At 35.6% G+C, this 23,655-nt stretch overlaps 1 protein-coding gene and 1 long non-coding RNA gene across 5 annotated transcripts in view; one reads left to right on the top strand and one right to left on the bottom strand.

Moving 5' to 3' along the window:
- LOC118201408 (RNA cytidine acetyltransferase-like) overlaps window positions 1–4,830 on the top strand; it is a 78,573-nt gene extending 73,743 nt beyond the window's left edge. For 3 of the 4 annotated variants that reach the window (XM_085827096.1, XM_085827097.1, XM_085827094.1), the window contains 2 exons: window positions 569–624; window positions 726–2,204. In XM_085827096.1, coding sequence (XP_085683222.1) covers window positions 569–624; window positions 726–798 — 129 coding nt within the window. In that variant the 3' untranslated portion in view covers window positions 799–2,204. Of the gene's footprint in view, window positions 1–568; window positions 625–725; window positions 2,205–4,591 lie in introns of those variants that run through there. The other variant, XM_085827095.1, reaches the window with a different exon arrangement.
- Window positions 1–23,655, bottom strand: part of LOC146994241 (uncharacterized) — a 97,724-nt gene that overhangs the window by 22,883 nt on the left and 51,186 nt on the right. The gene's annotated exons all lie outside the window — the stretch shown is intronic.

The following is a 23,655-nucleotide window of genomic DNA, read 5'->3' as shown; positions in this document are numbered from 1 at the left end:
CGCCAGTCTTGACATCTATAGGGACAATTCTCAGAACATGCACAATTCCAGGAAAACACATGTAGCTAGGTTACCATTCCAACTTACTACAAAGACTTGAACGCCAAACAGTAATCGATTATCGCTCAAATCGGGATCGCGGGTCCTTCGGAAGCAGAACTTTCGTCTGATTGGTTGTCTCTACCTGCGACCCGAGACATTTTCAGTGAGGTTTGAAAAAATCCCACTTAGCCACAACATTGCTTCCGTAGCTAGGCGGGACTTCACTTCAGGCGGGGTTTCTTTTTTTCTAGGAGTCCTCCCATTGCTACCAGAATCTCGTTTCTCAGAAAAGTCCCGTCTAGCAGGGACTAGACATGTGTGATCACCTCTTAATAGAGCAAACCGTGATATGCATAAACAGATTTTACACAGCTCATTTATGGATGCATGATGCAATCCATAATTTCATATATATATATATAACAAGCCTTTTATTAAAACTAATATTTGCATAGTTATAAAACAATTATAATGCCTAGATGTAATTTTTTAAATTTTTATTTTATTTTAATTTTTTTTCTTGTAGATTTTAAATTCAAATTCTGAAGAATTTCCTAATCTTCAGTCACATCAAGCTAAAAGGTAAAATAATTTATTTAATTTAATTATATACATAAATGTGCAGTGTATCTTGTATATAAGTATAAGAATGTCAAATAATATTTATATTCCTCTTTCCTTAGATCTAAGAATTCTCATAACAGTGCTAGAAAGAAACAAAAGTTTGAAGAAACAATAAATACTGCCAGAAGTTAGCATAAAAGCATGTAAACTTTTTAGAAAATAAAGTTTGTATACATTTTAACTCTTTTAGATTGTAAATATGAGTTAAACATTTTCATTTTGTAAGCTCATACACTACCTGACATAGAAAATACAACACTAATAAGGAGAAATTCTGCAAATTTCAGGGTAGATGCTCGTCACTGGGTTATGTGAATGATATGAAATGCACAGCTCTCCAGCTCACAGCAAAGAAGATATAAGGGAAGGAACATGCAGAACGTTAAATTTTCGTGCCGTTATTTCTGGTAGGGAAACCGTAGAAAATTTGTTCTTGACCCAGAGAACGCATGTAATAGCAGAGAATGCTAAGCCGTCATCAACAGAGGTAGTTCCAGCAGACAGACGATTTTACAAGGACATAATGATCGGATTAAGAAGGGTAGGTTGGTCCATAGGGCAAATATCAGCTTACACACATTTGGCACACCACAGTGCACTAGCTGTGGCGATGATGATTGGAACAATGAAATGTGGCAAGTTCGAGGGTGTCGGTGTAGCGAGAGTGACAGTGCTCGTGGATAGACGCATCCATTGATAGGCAGCAGAAGTTTCTTTTTATCAACAGGTCCAATCCGGCAGCAGTTGTGGAATGCCCCACCACACGGCAATATGGCATGATGATTGAGGGTACAGTTATGTAGGATTTCAGAACACCTCTAGTTCATACTCAGGGCACTATGACAGCCCAACAGTACATAGATGATGTGCTGCGGCCGGTGACACTATCCTACCTTCTGGGAATGCCCAATGTCCTTTATCAGCAGGATGATGCCGGCCAAACTCTGCTCGCATCAGCCAACATCTCTGCAAGGTGTACGAATGCTTCCCTGGCCACCATTCTCTCCTGGTCTCTCACCAATCGAACACATTTGGAATGTGATTAGACCCCATTTGCAGACCCTGCCATTGACGTGTTCAGAAGACTAACTGTGACAAATGGTTGAAAGGGAATTGAGAGCCCTCATTCAGGACACCATCCATAGTCTCATCGACTCTGTAACTAGATGTGTTGTATGTATTGCCATTCAAGGTGTTCCTACAACCTACTAAGCTGACGCTGTTATCAGTATTATGCATATCATTTCAAAATAAAGATCACTTGTTCGTTGCTGTCTCTCTGTTTGGAGAGTTTCATCACTGTCTGGTCACTCTTTCTTGGTGTTGCATTTTCTATGTCGGGTAATGTATTCGTGAACTTAAACAGAGAGGAAACACTTTTTTCAAAGAGCCATGTTTTCTACATGATGCAAATTCAAAATAGTTTTCACAGGTACCTCAAAGGATTTTTATTTGTTTTACACTGCAGATATGTTATGATCATATTTATATTTTGTGCAAGAAGTGAGAACATTTGCAATAAATGTGATTTATTTGCTTATATTCTTGATTTAGTGAGAGCAAGTGGCACAAATGAAGTTAGATGTGTAATGCATCATTTATACACAGAGTTAAAATAACAACTTTATAGTTTTATTTCCTTAAATATTTGTCTTACACAAGCACTTATAAAATTTCTCAAGGCATTTTATGCAAATGATTTTGCCATCATTGACAAGAGATTCCTGTAAATGTATAATTATTATATGATCTCCCAAAAGCAAAGTTTCTAATTCCTGTTAAAATGTTTGGAATACTTTAAGGAAATAAGTTAAAAAAAGTTCTATAGCCTTATGTGCAAAATTTGTAGGTACAGTGGAACCTCAGACCACAAATGTCTCTCATTACAAACAATAACACAAAAAAAATTTTCTGAACAAACAAACAAAAAAAAAAAAAAAAAAAACACCCTCTCAGATGAATACAACACTCTGGTTGGCAACTAGTGATATTTAAGGGTGATTTGAGGTTGTTCCAGAATGCAACCTATGCCAGAGAATTAACACTCAGGGATTTCGTGAAACGTCATTGTAATATTTTCTAATTGGTTGTCTCTCATTATCAAAACATGCCAGCAAGTGACTTACTAGACCATTAATTTGGCGTGGCCGTAAATTTAGGAGTAGACTGTGTTGCAGTGACAGGCTTTGGCACGTAAAATATTTTTTGTTATCTGTAGTAGTAAATCTTTAAGCTTGATCTTGGAAGTTAACAATTAACAAATGAAAGGGTTACTAAAGGACCATAAACCTGAGCTGAGCAAGAAAGAACAGCTTCAGAATTTGCAATAAAAGACAATTGTGAAGGAATGAAGGGTTAGTGCATCTTGATAATCTGAAGTAAGGGGAATTAGGCCTAGAATGTAGAATTTCTGCAAGTAAAGTAACCAATTGTACATATGTAAATACTCTCTTTCCTGTAACTCTTCTGAGAGGAAACTTTACAGATTTAATTTTGCATGAGGAATGACATACCACTGAGTAGAAAAAGTGTCAAAAAATCTGTTGAATCCTTTACTTACTTAATTTCCTTAAAAGCTATTTTCACTTCACACAGTTTTATTCTCACTGCAATAAAATTATCGCTGAAAATGTGTTGTGGTATATCACTATGATACGCTTTATCACTGGAAATTTTCGCCTCGTCAGGTCTTGCAGGATAGCTTCTTCTGTAACCGTCTCGGGTAGATTCTTTATTACCACTCTTAATGGTTTTTCGCTCTGCAACTATAACATATGGTAAGGGATGCTTCTGTAAGTGAGAATTTTCGTCACTTTCCTGTACTCATCGGCGGTCTTTACATTTGCGTAGATTGAAGAGGTTTTCATCTCGGCTTCGAATTCATTTTCGCAAACTTGCACGAGCAGTTTGTGAACTTTTTACTTGTCTCTGCTTTTTCTTCAGTTTCATTTCTGACTTCTTTCTGCTGGGCTGGACCTGCTCATAAAGCTTCCACGATTTTAGCTGTTCCAATCAGTGGATCTTCGCTCCTCCCTCATCTGGCTTTCCATCCGTATTCAGGATTTCAAATCGGTTTTCTTTAGCGATTTTCATCAGGATTTCATTTTCAGTAATCTTTGCTGTCTTTCTTGGGGTAATCCATCCGGGTTCTTTATCTTTCTGCTTTTTAGCTTCATTTTTACTTGTCTCTGCTTTTTCTTCAGTTTTATTTCTGACTTCTTTCTGCTGTGCTGGACCTGCTCCTAAAGCTTCCGTGATTTTAGCTGTTCTGTGTTGTTTAATAAACTCGTAAATTTTTTCTACTTTTCCTGCCTGTCCTATTTCTTCCATGAATTCCTTTGATCCAAACTTCACTTTTAGTCCAACATCGATTTCCGTCGAGGTTTTAATTTTCTTCGGCTTGTTCTTTTTAGGTTTCAGAAACTTCAGAAAATCTTCTTTCCTTAACCCTTTCAGAACGGGCATTCCATATACACATTCCCTAAGAACATCTCTTACAGCCGAACATCCCATCCACACATCGCTAGAGATTGCATTCAGAGGACAGGTCATGCGTATATGCATTTTAAGCTGGAACATTTTTCTGAAGGCCACTAGATGGCATCCTATGTCCATTACTTTTGAAATGAATACAGTTTTAGGCTCCTGACCTTGAGTTTGATATATTCTGCTTGACTTTGGTATTTTACTCATCTTCTCAAGCGAGGGTGGGAGGGTGGGGGAAGGAAAAGTGTAAACAGAGGTAAGCTCTTTAAATCGCTGCATGCTAATGAAAACATTGGCATGTCTGATTTATATCCAATTCCTTTTTTTATTCTATTTTTTTCCTTTACTATGTACGGTTTTTTTTAGGGTTAGTATGTGGAGTATTGTTATGTTTTGCATTGCCTTCAGTTATATTTCCATTTCTTCTCTTTTTATTTAGGAAAGCCTCACCTCCAGTCTATTATTGCGGGAAGGTTCTATTTATCAGAGGAAGAATACCCTCATATGGTCAATGAACCATTTATTAACGCAGATGAGAGTGATGATTCATTTTCTAAAGAGTTAGAAAGTGACACTTCTCCGTGCTTCGAGATTTACCACAGTCTTCATTTTAAATTTTGTTACTCCGTACTGTAAATAGTCTTTATTGTGTTGTTTTATTAATTTTAAACTTTATTGATGGATTTTATCAATTAAAACTTTGGAATAATTTGAATAACGCTTCCGAAAATTATTTTACAAGATAAGCAATTTTTTAAGTATATTATCTTGTAAAATAAATAAAAAAATGTTATTAAGTGCTAATTTTAACATACATAAGAGCTCAAGTAATAATCTAAAATGATACCAAAAATTACAATGCTAGAAGCGAAACGTTTTTTTTCCGATTTTATTTATAAAATTAGGTTTAGAGATGCAAAACCTCCATCCTGTATGGTGACTGCCTTTGATTCCCCTCTGTACCGCATGAGCATCTTAAACAAAGGTGCGCCATCGCGAAAAGGTTAAGGGGAATGTCTTGCTGGAATTCCAAGATGGTAGTGAATCATGATCGCTTTGCTTTATTTCGTAGTCTGATAAATCGCAGGGTGTCCTAAATAAGGACTTTTTTACCTGAGGGTAACTAACATCAGTAGAAAAATCACTGTCCGCCTACTTGACTGGAACAGTACAATCGCAAGTGAGAGAAAACTGCAGCACGTCCTACATGTTCGCTGTCACCGCTCATAATGCCGGGCTGAAGGCAGAATATGAATTTAGAATATATGCTAAAATACTACCATTACTGAGATCAACTACATCAACGAAAATGTAAACAAATCATTTCCATATGCCACACCCCTTATGATTACAAAACATCATGTGATCAGCAAATTTTCAAATCTTATTTTTATTTCCAGTTAAAGAGTATGTTCCCAGTTCATCATATGAAATTTCGATTGAACTCAGTTGTTACTCCAGTGCTCAAGCAGTTTCGATGACTTTCAGATGAATTTCTGTGCTTATTTCTACCAATTTCAATTCTATGTAGCCACACCTTTCCGCCAATGTCAACTCTTTTGATTATGCTGTATCGGCGAAGCATTTACTGCTTGTATTTTTTTTATATCTGCCAGCGCCTCAGGACATATTTTCAAAACTATGGGTAAAAGCAGCGATGCTCACACCCTTTATACCATCATGTTACAAGCGAGATAAAACGAGTGAATGGACTGCTTAAGGATGTAACAATCATTATGGCTGTGTAGCAGCTAATTTCATAGGTAAAAGCCATAAAAAGGTTATTTTAGCACTTTTATTATTCTAACTATTGCTACTCGTCATTGGTTTTATTACATGTTCTCGTTACTCTTGGAATTTCCTCCTGCTTTTTGAGCACTATGCTCGTCAACATTCGAAAAATCGAATAATGCTATTCTATTGGGAACCATTTATTAACGCAGATTTTTAACTGGGAACCTGTTTTCACTGAACCTTCAGTTCACCGACTCATTGGTTTGTTAATGGATTCCGACCTAATTTTGAGAAATATGCATAGAAGTGCTTTACCAAATTGTTCAAATCGTTCTAGAAGCACAACTCGTATCAGGATTGTCCGTTTAGTCAAATAATATGTATTGTTAAGAAGGAAAACTTCGCAGAAGTGGCTTCCTTGGAACAAAAAGAGAAGCAGCTGCGCATGCATGAAATATCTGTCGCCAAAAAGCTGATGTCGAAGTTCGAAGAGGTTTGACAATCACGTTTATCAAGAGTTTAAAGCTGTGTGACTCCATTTTTTTACCTTCCATATTGACAGATACAAAATCGGACATCAAACTGTGATATGGATAATGCAAGTTCAACAGCCAGTGAAAGTGAAACTTCACCTAATTTTCTTACTCATCTTAACCTGTGTTCCTCAATTACCTGTACACATCGCGGAGGAGGAAAATGTCAGCTAGGTCCTGTACATCACAGAAGGGAAAATTCTCACGAACAGGTTCCATTGCCAAATCCCTTGGTGAATGTTCCTTCTTCTTTCTATACTTCAGGTCAAGCTAACTTGAGAACACTGGATATAGTAGAAAGTGTATGCGTCCACCGTAGAATACGATTTCGAGAAGTAATATTGTAAAAATTATGCTGTGAAATATGAATGCTGTTGAACAAAGAGAACGAACGGAAGGAAAAAAATGTGTGAAACGATAGATTACACTGCGTCGAGCTTCTTGTTTAAAAATTTGCTAAATCGTGTCAATCATTCAATGACCAGCAGGAAGGCATCCCCTTTTTTTGGCATTATTGGCAAACCTGGAAATTCCAGCAACCCCGACCTCAGCCCACTCTTAATGAGAAAAGCAATTAAAGCATTCATTCACTGACCGGGAGGAGAAAAAAGCAATTGTTATGGTATCTGCTTCATCTGCGACATATGTGTATAATTTGCAACCTCAAGAAGCTGGAAAACTTCATAAACCTGAAAAAACAGTACCGCTAAGATTATCGTAATGAACGTCTTTTGTCAAATTATGGGAGCATTTTCCTAATAAATACGATAACGATATTGTTCTTAGCTGGACTGAATACCTCAGTTAAAAAAAAGGCTCATTTCCAGGCCACAAATTAAAAATACAAGGGCTGTTTTCAAAGCCAAAAATAAAATTAAAAAAAAAAAAAGGCAGAATTATAAACAGTTATAAATACAAGCTAACAAATCCCTTAGAAAATATAATATGAAAGTGTCCCACCAGTAGCTGAGTGGTTAAATCACTGAATACTCGTAGTTTGACATCGTTTGAACTCAAGCAAACGGGCTGTATTCATGGTCGGTTTTGGTCTTTTTCCCATGTGTAATGTGAATACGAGCTTGTTTCCCTTAGAAAGTCCTCCATGAATGCACCTCACTCCTTAGTTGTTCTTGTGTGCTTTGCTATATTCAAATCACTTAACCTAACCAATACAGAATTACTGATCAATTAAGTTAACTATGGTAGAAGAAACAAGAGTTTCTGTCTAAAGGAAGAGATGGCTTCGTGAGGACTTTATAAGGGTAAAGGACTTCTTTTATGTAATATACTGAGGGACTCTTATGCAGTTCAGAGCTTACAGTCATTACAAACAAACTTGCTGCGTATTACCAGTGTTTCACGGCTTAAGCAACTATATCATTAATACGCTTGATTTGCAGATGATTCCATCTAAGGAAAGGAATAGCCAGATTTTTCCATATGATATGCTTGTTGTTTTTATACCTCGAAGGAAATGTATGGTTTTTACCTAGCTTATACAGCTCTACACGACAAAATATAATTCGCAGATTCTCAGAGAGCTGAATCAGTCTGCTTTTTATAAATATAGACATCTAAAAGCAATGTATTCTCCTTCGCAAAGCAAAAGACGCACCTTTCACGCCACATCGCGCGTAGACGTTTCATTCTTCAAAGCATAAATCTAATTTTTTTTTTAAATACAAGCAAACTGTCGTTTAATACGGTAAATGTCTTAAAAGTAGTAAATGCATTGAATCTTTCAGATTTTCTTTTCTTTATACTTTTTTAGTTGTTATGAACTAAAAAAGTTGTAACTAATATAGACATTTCTAATGTTATAATTGTAATTAATTAGTGGAATTAAATAGTATATGATTAATTAGTTGGTATAAGATCATTTGTTTCTTAACTTTTATGTTTGTTTCACAATATTTTTCTAATACCTTGAAATTTTTAATGGTAAACTCTTTCGTCATTAGTCTGCAATCTGAAGATCTCAGTTTCCAGTCTTTTTATTCATTTTATTTTTGACTTTAAACAGTAATCAGAAAGATAGGATAAAAACATACTGTAGGAGGATGATTATCTGGGTCTGACTGGGAAGTGTATGTGTCTTAGGAGACAATTAATACAGGATATAATTTTTAAAATGTCTGCTATAAAATATTGTTAGAGTTTTTTAAACAATCGCAAATTAAAATCAAATTAACGTCTTTAAAAAATAAAATCGAAAATTTTTCCCTCATTCACTGTTTTGGTAGCAACAAACTACATAAACTCTTAAAATTTAAGAGAAAATAATACCAGATTTTCAAAATTTATATATTTTATTTTTAACTAAGCGAATTGTCTTGGGAAAAACATTTGGCCCAAACTGCAAGCAATACATTGTTAGCTCTTCCTTTTCAAGTTTCAAGTAACAATTAGGGTTTTAAATGTCATCAAATTCGTATACATTCATTTAATAAATAGTGAAATATTTCATATAAATTGAGACAATGAATAACATGCCCTACATTTTACACTACAGTGAACTATCAATTTCAATTGCAGCTTGACTGCATAAAAAGATTGTTATTTAAATACTCTGGATTTGGCAAGAAGTCGCCAAATGTGTAGCGAATTGGAGGAATTGAATATCCGCGGGCAGTTTACTGCATATGGATAACTTGAAGAACAGAATGAGAAGCTGTGAAAAGGTCGTTCTAGCCTTGTAATGTGTTCTCAGGTTAGCTTGTCCCGAAGTATAGTGGCCATTACATCTATACAGCTTTTCCTTCTGAACACACACGTTCTTCGTTGCCATCACCTTTCTTTCATATCATAGATATGCTCCTTGCACAGCAATGCATAGCTTTACTTGACTTAGAGTTTGTTTATAAAACATAATTTTCATAACTTCAAATACTATTAAAATTATACTGTTTCAAACAACTGGTGGATATTACTTCATAAAAATTTGATTTTATATGTGTGAGGTTTTAAAAAAATCTATTAAAATTTCTATCTTTTCCCAATAGAGAAGTGTGAAAGTGAATTTTCATTTCGAATACAATTTGTATTTTTCGTTTCATTTCGAATTATGTATCCTAATAGCGTAGATAAACTCTTTTATGTGCTTAAATATGCTTTTCACATACATCCTGCGAAAGCTTGAAATTTTTTCCTCAAACTTTCACTCAGGTAAGGAAATCGAATCAAAACACTCATAACGTAATATAGTATGGATAGACAACATTTTTATAATTTCATGAAAAAAAAAATCATGTGTCGGTGATTTTAATTTTTTATTTATTTATTTATTTGTTGCTGTTTCTATTTCGTTGCATTGTGTAAAATAATGACACCGATTCCACAACATTTCCTTTCATTAAATCATAAATGCAAACAAGTAATAAGTAAATTATTAGAAATTATTTAATTAGAGCTTTCATAATGAAACCAAGTAGAGCAGTTATTTTTAATTCCACATTAGTTACTCTCATAGTTTCCTTCTCAACAGGTACATGCCCACAGAGCCATTCTACTGATTTTATTCAAACCAGGATGTTAGATAGAATAAAAAAGAAGCCCCTGCAGTCGAAGTGCAGCCAAAAGCGGAGCGGCAAAGCATGCCTTTAGTAGTCGGGACTTGAAGTCATTTTTAAAAATACCTCTACCTTCAATTGTCTTGAATCTTGAATATTTTGATTCTGGATCTTAAATGATATAATAAATAATCTTTAAGCTCAATCTGCTTTTTTGCAAGACAATTAAGCAAAAATCTTTATAAATATTTGATTAGTTATGAAAACTAGGGAAGACTGTGCAGTTTGCCAATTAGAATGTACAAATTGAAAAAACTTAGGAAAGTGCACCTAGTTTCCTGTGTAGCCATATATTATCAAAAATTTAAAAATAAATTACAGCATTTGATAAATACAATGCTAGTTTCCATTGGATTTTTTAAATCTTATTTCTTACGAATAGCCAATAAATACGTTACATTATTAAATTATAAAAGTTTTATAAGCATGATAAAAATTCTTTTTTCTCTTTCTTAGCACACATTTCGACCTCCACAAGAGAAAATTCCATTCATTTCTTCACAGTCAGGCAATACACGTCACTATATCAGGAACTGGCAAGAGCAGGATATTGTTTTCCGCGCTGATGGCCAGTATAGCCACAAAGTTCTTTCTCACCTCTTTGAGATAGGATTACAAGTCTTGCAATCAGAACCAAGGCCAACTTACACTCAAGGCCTGCCAGACTGAACGAAACTCCGGTTCCCAGTTTCAGTGGCTTTTGCATTCACTAGGTGACCCTCGCATTCTGCTACACTTTTGCTATATGTTCTCTATTTGCAATGTGGTTCCTTATTAACAAAAAGTGTATTTTATTAAAACGGGCCATTGTAACTAATAGCAACATAGAATGCTATATTCTTGCGTGCTATACTGCAAAGTTTTCCTCCTTTTAAAAAAAATTTGCGATTGTATTTAAATAATTATTTGCAACATATAACTGTTGGATGGATAGCATTTCCATCCGTTTCATGTAATACAGATTCAATAAAAATACATAATACAAAATTTCTATCATCACGTAAACTTTTAAAGCTTTAATATTCTTTTGATATTGTTACGAAATGTCAAGGCATGGTGAAATGCCTTCCCCACAAAGCAGTTTTAGCGTTGCCATAAAATATCCAGGAAGGCAAGGTTGCCACATTTGACGAGAAATCGCCCATTTGGCGAAAAAATTGGTTATATACCATGGACGGTTAGAGAACCTTCTGGAATGAATTCTTACCGGTTTAGCTCAGAATGTTCTTGAACAAGCCAAAAGCTATATAAACCCTGCTGGTCCGCAGTCAGTCAGTGTGCCTCACCGAGAGGGCGAGTCAGAGAGCCTCAGCGAATGCGAGTTAGTTAGTGTGCCTCATCTAGCGAGCCGGGCAATGATTGCCAAGTGGGTCGTCAAGTGCACCGAAGGAGTCTCTTAGTGTATCATTGAGAGAGCGTGTTGAGCTCCGGGAACAACTGAACCGAAGAGTCGGGAGCTGTGCTCGTGTGTCTTCGAGTGCATCACGAGTTGTAGCGTGGAAAGTCTCGAGAGTACGTGGAGTTCCGAGAAAGCTGTCTCCACCGTTATTACCTGACAGTGTGAAGGCTGTGTCACTGATTGTTCCAGCGTGTTTATAGTAGTTCATTGACGACTGTAAAACGTGTTTTGGAGCTGTCCTGACAATACTGACTAATAAAGTGTGTTTCGATACTTCATCAAGTGTCGTCATTATTCACTCCAAATCCATATGAACCCAGTACAAGCATGAAGGAAGAATATAACGCATCAACTAGTGTCAGAAGTGGGATTTGCGAGTGAATACCTGTGACCCGCCTGCAGAGGAAAGCCATGGCGGAGGAAACAAAGACTTTGATGAACTTCTTTGCCGAGATCAAAGCCTGGCGAGAAGAGATGAAAGCCAGATATGCTGAGATAAAATCTGGATATAAAGAGATGACAGCTGAGATCAAAGCTGCACTGAAAGAGATGAAAGCGGGACTAGAAGATAAGAAACCCTGGCGGGAAGAAATAAATGTCGGCTAAGAAAAGGTGCGAGAGCAACTGCAACAGCTGAAAGTGGAGCTTGCAGAAGAAACTGGTGCCATAAAAGAAGATGTGAAAATGACAGTAGTGGCATCTGGAGAATCCAAGGATGAAGAAATGAAAGAAGTAGCTAACGAACTGCCTGAGAAAGATCCAGAAATGATGGATGAAATATCTAATGGGATTAAAGAAAAAGAACGAAAACATGAAGAAATAAAAGACGGGAAGGACGATTTTGATTCTCACATGCCTGAAGTGGAAGTGGAAGAAAGTGAAAATGCGACTGTTAAGTTCTTCGAAACTGATAGTGAAGTTATGAAAACGCAGTCAGCAAGTGTTGAACCATCTGAAAGTTCATGTGATGCTGAAAATGAAGAAGCTGATGTACAGCTGAAGCAGTGTGCTCCAGTAGTGCAAGAAAATTCATCTATCTCACAAACTATGTGTTCAAACTCATAGTGCAGATTTTGCAGACAAGTACTTGATTCTAAACTTGGATACTTCTGGTTGTAAAGGATTGGATTCTATTCACGACCCTGGCGCAAAGGTCGGAACTGAGCAGGAAATAAAGGTAAATAAGCATGTAGCATCTCTAAAAATACCGAGGTGAACTGTATCATGCTGCAAATGAACTACAGAGTGGTGAACAAACTGTTTTCAGATTGTGATACGCAAAACAGAAATGCATATGAGAACTGCAGTGGAAAAGTATTTGACCCGGATATATTTTAATGAAAAGACTGAGACTGAAATTCATTCTTAACTTTAATTTGTATAATTTAAAATTGTGATGTGTTTAATTTCTGTATATAACTTGTAAATAGTGTAAATGTTTGTTTCTTTTAAAATTGTGATGTGTTTAATTTGTGTATCTAACTTGTAACTAGTGTAAATATATGTTACTTGTTTGTTTTATTATGTTTTGTTTATATCGAATCTAGCATCTGACCAAGGGTTGTACTGCTCAGGACATGCAGTCCTTGGGAAGGGGCAGTGTTACGAAATGTCAAGGTGCGGTGAGATGGCTTCCCCGCAAAGCAGTTTTAGGGTTGCCACATTTGGTTAGAAATTGGCAATATACCAGGGACGGTTGGAGAACCTTCTGGAACGAATTCTTACTGGTTTAGCCCAGTATGTTCTCAAACACAAGCCGAAAGCTATATAAATCCTGCTGGTCCGCAGTCAGTCGGTTTGCCTCGCCGAGAGGGCGAGTCAGAAAGCCTCATCGAGTGTGAGTTAGTTAGTGTGTCTTAGAGAGTGTGCCTCGTCTAGCGAGCCGTGCAGAGTCGATCGAGTTGACAGCCGGGTTACGAGTGCCGAGTGGGTCGTCGAGTGCATCGTCGAGAGCGCGTTTTGAGCTCCAGGAACAACTCAACCGAAGAGACAGGAGCTGTGCTGGTGTGTTGTTGAGTGCATCGTGAGTTGTAGCGTGGAGAGTCTCGAGAGTACGTGGAGTTCCGAGAACAACCAAGCAGATTCAAGAGCTGTACTCTGGTGCTTTGCAGAAAGCTGTCTCCACCGTTATTGCCTGACAGTGTGAAGGCTGTGTCACTGATTGTTCCAGCGTGTTTATAGTAGTTCATCGATGACTGTAAAACGTGTTTTGGAGCTGTCCTGGCAATACTGACTAATAAAGTGTGTTTCGATACTTCATCAAGTGTTGTCATTATTCACTCCAAATCCACATGAACCCCGTACGAACGGGAAGGAAGAATATAACATAACAACTGGTGTCAGAAGAAAAGAAAAACCGTAACAATATGTTTCTTTCCTTCAGCTTTTATATATAAACAAGCTTCTTAATACGTGTGTATACGTTATTATCGGATACAACTTACTCGAATCCTCAAGCATTTAAATGTCAAGTATAATATATTGGTAAAGGCCGTTAATGGTCGATTGCCTCTTGCTAAGTGATTAGACATAGACATGTGTGTGTACGTGTGTTCAGCTTCATGTCATTTTTTCATCTTCCCGAAAAAAAATATCATAATTTTTTTTATCAAACTGGAGATAATCTCTGTTTTCTGCATGATCTATTATATATATATATATATATATATATATATATACAGTCAAAAGTCGTTAATTCGGACACCCATAATCTGGAATAATCTATAATCCGGACCTCAAAGCTAAAAACTTTCTGCGCATGCGCCGCGTTGACACATGCGCATAGGCGTTTACGCGTGCGCGTAAGACCTTTACGCGCACGCGCATATGCGTGTGCGCAAGTGCAGAATACGTTTTCGCGTGCGCGTTTAACGGACGTATAACGGACGGTATAAGCTAAAATTATACAATTATCTATTTCAGTTAATGTTGATGCTTGCGTTATTCCTTAATCTTCGAATTGGATGCAGCTTATTATTTTTTGCAGACTGTAAGAGCAATTTTATAAAAGTCTTTCGATTATGTCAATTTCCGATTCTGGAGCTCCCAAAGGATCTACAAAACGAAAGTATGTCTCAATGTCCGTCCAACAAAAAGTGGAATTGCTGCAAAAAATGGATAAAGACATGAAGAAGGTGACAGAGAAGTTAGTGAAAACGAAAAAATTTCGATTGACAAGTTAGTCGGTATTCTCGGCACAGCAATTACGGGACTTGAACAGCGGAGCTTTTTAACTAAACAAGAAATTATGCCTTTATAGAATTAAAGAGAAAGTATTATCACATAAAACAAAACAACTTACATTGAAAGAAATGTTTAATAAAGTAAACAAATAAATATTAAGGTTCTTTTTTTGTAAATTTTGATACCCTTTAGATCATAATTGTTCTTTATTTCCTAAAATACGGTTTCATATTTTTAATTTTAGAATTTGTGCATGCCATCTTACGAGATTTAAACTGATGATCTATAATCCGGAAAAATCGATAATCCGGAATCGCCGAAGTCCCGACGAGTCCGGATTAACGACTTTTGACCGATATATATATATATATATATATATATATATATATTTGACTGTATATATATATATATAAGAATTTAATGCAATTAAAATTTAAGAATCCATCCACGTATATATTTTATAAGAAATGCTAATTGTCTGAGCTTTTTTACGAAATTTATTACTTTTTAATATTTGTTATCTTTGAGCCAGAAACATTTGAATGCTATCTGTACTAGCTTCAAATTTTCAAGTGCATATTCTCACTTTAATTAGTGTGATGTATGAATATGCTGTGCTATGGGTTTCTACTGCACTGACAAGTGCCATGTCGAATCCAGATATATATATATACACATATATGTAATTAAGAGAGGTAATACTTTCTGTTTTAGGGAATATGGCTTTATTTTTTAAAATATGCTGTCAATGATATTGAAATACTTGGTATTCAACACTAGTAGTCTCAAAATTTTATATTCCCTCCGTCCCACACTAGTTGCTTCAATTAAGTTTTGTCCCAAATTAGATGCTACATTTCAAGTAGGTGGGGTATTAAATAACTTTCGATGCAGTTTAGTAGATGGACATCAGTAAAATTAAAACGTGTACTACAGGGAATGTAACGCTGCATACTAGGTTTTCATTCTCAGTTTTTACTTTCCACAAATGTAGCACTTATTTTGGGACAATTTTATGGACTCAAGTTTAGAGGGTTCGCCGCTAATAAACCACGCCTCATTTTGTAAGGACTATACCCCCCGTATTTCAGAAAGATCGTGTTTATGTGATTGAAGCAAAGCCTTTTAGAGGGCTGTCTGCCTAAGATGAGGAATGCCTTCGTGGAAGAATTTCTAAGGTAAACTGACTAGTATAGACAAGACAGACCACTGAATTTACATTTAATTAGCATGAAGATTTTAAGCGATTATTGATGGCAAAGTCCTTACAAAATGGGGCATGGCTTAAGGATGTGAGAAAGCTGGATTTTTTAATCTAATTTGGTACTGATTTAAGGAGGGAATGCTTGGAAAGTAAAGTTGTTGACTGATAACGCAGCACCCTGGAATTTCTGGAAAATGTGCAAACAAAATCATAAAATCTTCAGTATCAATAATCAGTACTCAAATGTAGCAACTAATATGGCACAGAGGGAGTGTATGATGTATTGCGATTAATGTCATACATGTTATTATTCTGTGCTGTAGGTGATATTGAAATACTTGGTATTCATCACTAACAGGCTTAAAATTTTATATAAAATTCATTATGATTAATGTCATGTATGTCATTATTATATGCTGTCAGTGATATTGAAATACTTGGTATTATTTTGAATATCTGTAGTGTTGCATTTACTCTTCAGAGCTCTAAATCTGCAGTATTTAAAATTTTATTTTTTAATATTTCCTAAAACAGTATTTTATGTTAATGAAAAAAGTTTCAATACCTAAAACCAAATCTCTTTTAGAAATACTTTTTCTCTTATTATAATTTCGTATATAAGAAGACAATTATTTGTCTCGATACCATTTTCCTTATTGTTAACGTCGCAGAACGTAGCGTAATAGTAACGCTCTCTTGCGGTCAGTAGAAATTTCACGGAGTCCACCGAAAACACAAAAGAAGAAAAGAATCTAAAAACAGTAATTAAAGGTTTAACAGCACAGACCCCTATCGAAGAAATAAAAGAAGAGCTCCAAAAAATGAGGGATACTATCATAATACCTGCATTACAATTAATCATGCCTCTATTGCACAGACATACTAATATTGTGTTTGAGATATCAGGGTGCCTAAGCAAAGGCTCTATCCTTTGTAGAACAGTAGGGTCATTTCGAAAGGTAGTGGGCCCACCAGCGGCCGAGCGGTAACATCACTCAACACTGGTAGTTCGGTCCGAATCCCGCGAACGGGCTGGCTGCATAGGCGTTTTTATGGTTTTCCCCATGTCTAAGGTGTATACGAGCCAGTTTTCCTTAGAAAGTCCTCCACAAAGGCATCCTTCCCTTAAGGCAGATAGCCCTCGAGTGCTTTGCTGTAATCTAATAAAACCAATCGAAAGGTAGTATAGAATAACCGAAAGATTGATCGAATAATGTATTTTTTAAATAATTTTGTTAAGGCCAGGTAGAAATACTTGTTAAGGTATTAAAAACACCCTTTACCTTTACAGTCACTGGCTTTCAGTTTCAACTACAGAGAGTTTTTACCAATAGATCATGCATGCCTTAGGCCTTTCAGACTTGTATCAAAAAAAAGATGTACTACTGGTACATCTGTCACCCGGAGGCATGGAAAACAATTGAAAAACTAAGATTTGGAGTAGTCTGATAGTGGAGAAGCAAAAGTTTCCGTAGATCTTAAGTAATAAAGCAATCATAAAAGTGGTCGCATTCAGTCTCTGCTAAGTAATAGTTCGGACTTAATTAGCATTCAGTATTGAGAGCACTTTGTTACAAAATAGGAGAACATTTAAGTTTGCCTTCAAATAATCAGTAAAATCCTTAAACATGCACCAAAACATCAAAGTTCAATTAGACTTCGATCAAAAACAGAAAGTTCGTAAAATAAGTAGAAATTTTCATTCACGCAATATGACTTTGGTCGAAAACATAAAGTTCCAAAAATTAATAGAATTTACGTGCACACAATAATGACTTTGGTTAGAAACAATTATGAGGAATTGTAACACAAAAGTCATATCATAAGAAGAATGTTAAAGTTAGAATCGTAGATACGCCCATGTAGGCATGTCGAAAACGAAACTAGTAGCACAGTTTCCACTTCGAATCTTGGAAATAAACATAAAGTTTACAGTCTTGAATACAAAATACATGATAAAATACGAAGAAAAATGAACAATTTACCTTTACCAAGATGCGTTAAGGTGTACAGTGCGGGTCTTTTTAACACGCTTTCAATTGTGAGATTATAATCACACATGATCACACAGGGAGGAGTTAGATAAACTTTCAAAGAAATTATGAGACGAGATTAATATCTGCTCATGCATGGCTTTTATGTTAAGATCATGCTGAATATCTGCATTTCTTATATACCAAGGAGCTTTCACTATGGAACGTAGAGTTTTATTCTGTCGAACATTAAGTTTAGCACGATATGTTTTGTTGGCGGTTGCTCAAGCCGGCACAGCATAAAGCATGACAGGCCTAATTAAGGTGAGATAGAGAGTTATTTTGATTTTGAGGAATAATTTAGAGTTCTTGCCTATTAGGCTGTATAGTGCACAAAAAGCCATATTTGTTTTATTAGCCCTGATTTTACATGATAGGCGAAAGTGAGCCGGTTATCAATAATAACTCCTAAATATTTGTAAGAGCTTTCACGAGGAACAAATTCATTCTTAATTTTGATCTCATTATGGATGAATACTCTTTTTCTGTAATGTCTGAAGAGAACAACACAACATTTGCTTGAGTTTAAATTTATCTTCCAAATGCTCACACCATTTATTTACAATGCCAACTTTTAACTGCAATTTATCCATGGCGAGTACTGAGTTGAGTGAGTCCGTAAGGATGACCGTGTTGTCTGCATATTTCAAAATTCTACAGTCAGGAGGGTATAACAAGTCATTAATATAGATGTTGAAAAGACAAGGAGCGATGACCGCTTCCTGTGGGACCCCAGTGTAAATTATTTTCTTGCGAGAAATAGCATCTCCGCACTTGACTTGAAAAGTCCTGCGATTAAGATAAGAGATAAGGACCTGAATGAAATTTACAGAAAGCAGGAAGTTGCTAAGCTTGTGGATTAATCCTGTGTGAGACACTCGATCGAATGCTTTTTCGAAATCAGGAAAGCATGCAGTGACTGCTTTCTTTTCCTGAAAATATTATTTGCAACAAGTTTAGGAACTTGGTGAGGGGTAGAGTGACCACTTCTGAAGCCGAATTATGAGCTGTTGATAAGATTAAGTCTTTAAAAGTGATTTGTCAGTCGGATTTTGAGAACTCTTTCAAAAACTTTCCCTAAAGCAGGGAGCAAGCTAATAGGACGGTAGCTGTTAACCAACTTATGATCTTTACCTGGTTTGGGGATAGTTATGATAACGCTATGTTTCCATTGTTGCGGAAAATATCTCAGTTTTATGCAGGCATTAAAAATTTTTATGAGCAGAAAAATACATTTTCTGGAAGGAGCTTTGAGAGCATCATTGCTAATTTCATCAAAGCCTTTTGCTTTTCGCACTTCAAGCTGTTTAATAAGTTGCCTTAATTCTTTCCGATAGGTGAGTTCAATAAAATTAGAGGGGGTGCTGCTTTTCAGAGATTGAACAGAGAACTGAATTTCTTCTTCGAACTCAGTGTTTTCATCGGGGTGTAGCTTGAAAACTTTCCCTAGCTTTTCAGCCATTAAGTTTGCAATCTCAACTTCAGAGTGGTGCGTGAAACCCATGTGCTTAATAGGAGATACAGTATTGTTTCCTGCTTTTTCTTAGATACCGGCAATTCACCAGACTGAATCCGGTCGTAAGTCCATATTTTCAAGTAAAAAATCCCATTTATCAGAGCGGAATTCTTTGATATCGTTTTTAATTTTTCTGTTTAGATAATTTAAGTGTCTTCTGTCTTGAGGATTTTGAGATAATTGCCATTGCTTCCTAACTCTATTTCTTCTTTTAATTAACTCTTTAATTCTAGTCGGAAGTGCAAGATGATTTACAGAATTTTTAGGGGAATTGGCTTCCTTAATAGTAATTTGCATTTTATGAGTAACGAGATAGAATTGATTTTCAATATCACCACAGTGGTTAAAACTACAATTTCAGGAATAGTCCTTAAGCTGGTCAGTAAATTTCGAGGAGCATACCTTTACCTTCACTTGCATTTGTTACCAAATACTGTTAGTTATCACCGATAGATCAAGTATGCCTTAGGCCTTTCACGTTTGTATCAAAAAGAAGATGTACTATTGGTACATCTGTCACCCAGAGGCATAGAATGCATTGAAAAACTCTAAGGTTTGGAGTAAACTGGTCGTGGGGAAGCAAAAGATTCCATAGATCTTAAGTTGTAAAGCAATCTTTTACTTAGCGCCAAAGTCGCATTCAGTCTCTGCTAGGTATTAATTCGGAGTTATTGAAGGAGAAGCCGTCTGAAATGAGAGCACTTTGTCACAAGATAAGAAAACAGTTTAAGTCTGTGTTCAATTAATCAGAAATATCCTTATCATGCACTGAAATGTCAAAGTTCAATCAGACTTTCGTCAAGAACTCAAAGTTCATAAAAATTAGTAGAATTTTCATTGACACACAAATGTCTTTTGTCAAAAACACAAAGTTCATAAAATTTTGTACAATTTCCAGACTCAAAAGTCACATCACATGAAGACACGTTAAAAATGTATTCGCAGATACATGGGCGTATCAACGCACAAAGTAGCATAATTATGTAGGAGTATATCATTCATTCATTATTTTTATTGCCGGAATATCGCTATTACAATGCCGTGTGTTCGGCTTATGACGGTGAAAAGTCTGGATGGGTAAGTGGGAGGAGTCGGATTTGGAAAGAGGGAGGTAACCATGGACCTTATAAGAAATAGACTAACCCAAACGGATTTTCTCCCTCCTCGTCTGAGGCGTTGCCGGCTGTCACCTTGATCACATCCGGAGGAGTAGGGACGACTTGCAGAAATTTAACTTTGGTTGCCTATCGCAGCGTGTATAATTGTCAAGAAAAGCTGGTTGTAGCGCCTCATTTCACAAATTAGAATTTCTACATATTTTTATTTTTGAAATTGAGATTGATTTTTAAAAATTTAGCATATTTTTCAAGCATAATTAACGTTCCAAATAATTATAAAGCTATTGCATGCTTTCAGGGCTGGATATTTTGTTAGCTTTTACTATGCTGTAAGGAAATTTGTAACTACTTCTTTTAGAAAATAATATTTTAAATCTGAACTAATAGAAAATTTCAAACAAGCAATTTTCTCTTGCAATTTTTATGCTTTTTACTAGTGTAAATAAGTAAAAAGTACTAAAATATTTAAAAACGAATTTTTGAAAATTTTGTTTAAAATTCTAAATTGTGCTGCTTTTTTAAAATTATAGATGAGTATTATAGCACATTTTCTATAAAGGAATTTTATTTCAATTATCTTTCATAATACATCATAGTGATAAACACTTTTGATGCCTTAAAAATTTTTATACATTTAATTCTAATATTAAAATTGTATTTAACCGTAATAATTAATTTTGCTTGTATTTTATAGTGACTATTTTTTTAATTTATTTTTAGTTCTGCATAAGATTTTTTTATTTACTGTTAATTTAATTTATTAACCCAAAGCGGCGGTCGCGTAGAAAGGCTGTTAGTTTCGAAACTGCATTTTGCGCTGTTTTACTATAAGTGTCCGTGTCTCCTTGCAAATTGTTGTTACCAAATATTATCGCCTTGTATTATATGTAAAGAAATTAAGTAATGAAGAAATCTGCATGAATACATGTATGTTTTTCGCACTGTGACAAAAACGACAGTATCTATAGCCATTAAATTTTGAATAATGTAATTCTCCAACCGAACATGGGCATCTGGATGGCCAAATTTCGAATTTATTTTAATCTATTTCATATTTTGTAAAATTTTAATGAATTTTTGATTAACAAACTCAACGAGTTCAGAGTGAGCACTGTACAGAAAATAACAGTTTTATCTCCAGTGCGGAAATTCTAAAGATATGCTGTTTTCAAATGTATTTGGTTTACGGGCGAAGAACATGTTATTCAATAAATATAGGTAACACACAAAACTTTAAAAAAAGGTTCTTTTTCGGCGTAATATTAAATTCAAGTGCTTCTAGATTTTATTTTATCTTTTTTGTTCCCTTCATTACGCTTAGAAATGTTTATGCTCCGAAGTTTATGAATTATTAAAATAACTAATCCACTTTAATGTTAATAATTTAATGATCCTATAATCAAATAAATATGATCGTTTTGTAATGTTATTATTGTTTGGAAAATCACTGCCTGAAAATTTTCGTTAAATTTTTTTTAAAAAATTATCAGATCTTGTTTAATTTTACTTATTTATTTTAAAGCATCACGTACTATCAATCTTATTTAATTTTACTTTATTTTTATGCAAAATTAAGTTCATAAATTTTGTGCTTAGAGTTTTTACCGTTTTACCAAAGTAAAGATGTTTGTACAAGAATTACGCGTGAAAAAAAATGCGCGAAATGCAGTAAAAAGTGCTTTAATGAGATATATTAAATCCTATTTGGAAAAAACTGTGGTTTTCATAACCTCATCACTATACAACGTATCACATTTAATAATTAAAGAGTTATGTGATACAAACGCCACAGGTTTCAATGTTAAAGTAAATATAATATATTTCAATGTTAAAATAAATAAAGTAAATAGATCGTCCCTACTCTTTCTTGCCGACATGTCGGTGACGCACGCCCCGCCCACTGGGTTAGTCTATTTCTTATAAGGTCCATGGAGGTAACAGCAGGACGTCACAGGAGGGTCTTCAGACATTGTCCAAAAGCCCATTCAGCAGAAGGTTCCATCAGGTGGCGCCATCCATCGGAAACGTTGGAACTAAAAGTCGAAATTTGGAAAAAATCTTTACCGCGAAAAAAGGAGAAAATACAAGTCCATTTTCCTACCATTCCTAGAGCAAGTAGAAATTTTTCTTGCATTTATCCACTAATTCTAAAAAATTAAGAGCAATCAACTGTAGACTTTTATCCATCGTAATATCCGACATGGCAGGTAATGCATCCGAGTGGGATTTTGATGCCTGATTTTCATCTTTCAAAGCTGTAAATTCAGACAACGGAGGGCAATTTTCTGACAGTGTCTTCCGCGCTGCATTCAGTTTCTTCTTGGTGGTGAGTTCACGAATTTTCAGCCGAAATTCGCACATCTTCGACGTGGCTATATGATCCATTTTGCAGTTCGTGCATGTAGGTTTTCCGTTCTTTGGCAAGTTTGCAGGTATAGTTCAGGAAACCTTGTGCGCGATTGAGACATCTTGGCTCATTATTACAGAAAATCTGGTCGTGGCCATTGCGCTGGGATCTAAAACATATCATCGTGCTTCGGTTACGTCTCGGATATCTAGTACCGTTTTCCTTCTGTAAATGCTTCTACCTTCGTCCTTACACTTGAGTGAGGTAAAGAAAACTAGGAGCTTTACTTCTGTTCCATCGATTTTTCTTGTAAACTGCGAGACGCTGAGTACAGCAAATCCATCTCTTATAAGTTCAGCTTTAATTTCTTCAGCTGCTGAGTCTTCAGGTAGGCCGCGGATAACAACTTTAAGCGGTGTTTCTTTCTTCTGTCTAAACGTGCTAAACTGCACCTCATCCTTCATGAGCACAGATAGTGCTTGGTCCCTGTGATCAATCGAGTTAAAAATCAAAATGATTTTGTCTGTAGTCAGGACGCCGACATAATCCATGACGCTGTGTCTGTTGAACTTTTCTTTGAGAACGCTCCATTTCACTCGGGCAGATGTTCGGAGGAGGTATTTCCTTTCTTGCATCAGTATAACTACTGAAGTAATTGTACATGAAAACTCTATGGTTCTTATCACAAAGAGGCAGGCACAAAGTTTTCACTACTCTCTCCCCTAGATTTTTAGTCACCGAGTCTAGTCAAACAATTATAAAGATATTTGCCTTATTGTCTTGCAAAAATGCAGATTGGGCTTAAAGAGCTAATTGAGCTTAAAGATTATTTATAATATCATTTAAAATCCAGAATCAAAATATTCA

The sequence above is a fragment of the Stegodyphus dumicola genome, chromosome 11, assembly GCF_044657685.1.
Source record: "Stegodyphus dumicola isolate Sdum_Otavi_A_Nest chromosome 11, ASM4465768v1".
NCBI classification, from domain to species: domain Eukaryota; kingdom Metazoa; phylum Arthropoda; class Arachnida; order Araneae; family Eresidae; genus Stegodyphus; species Stegodyphus dumicola.
This window is presented reverse-complemented; position numbering and strand designations above follow the sequence as displayed.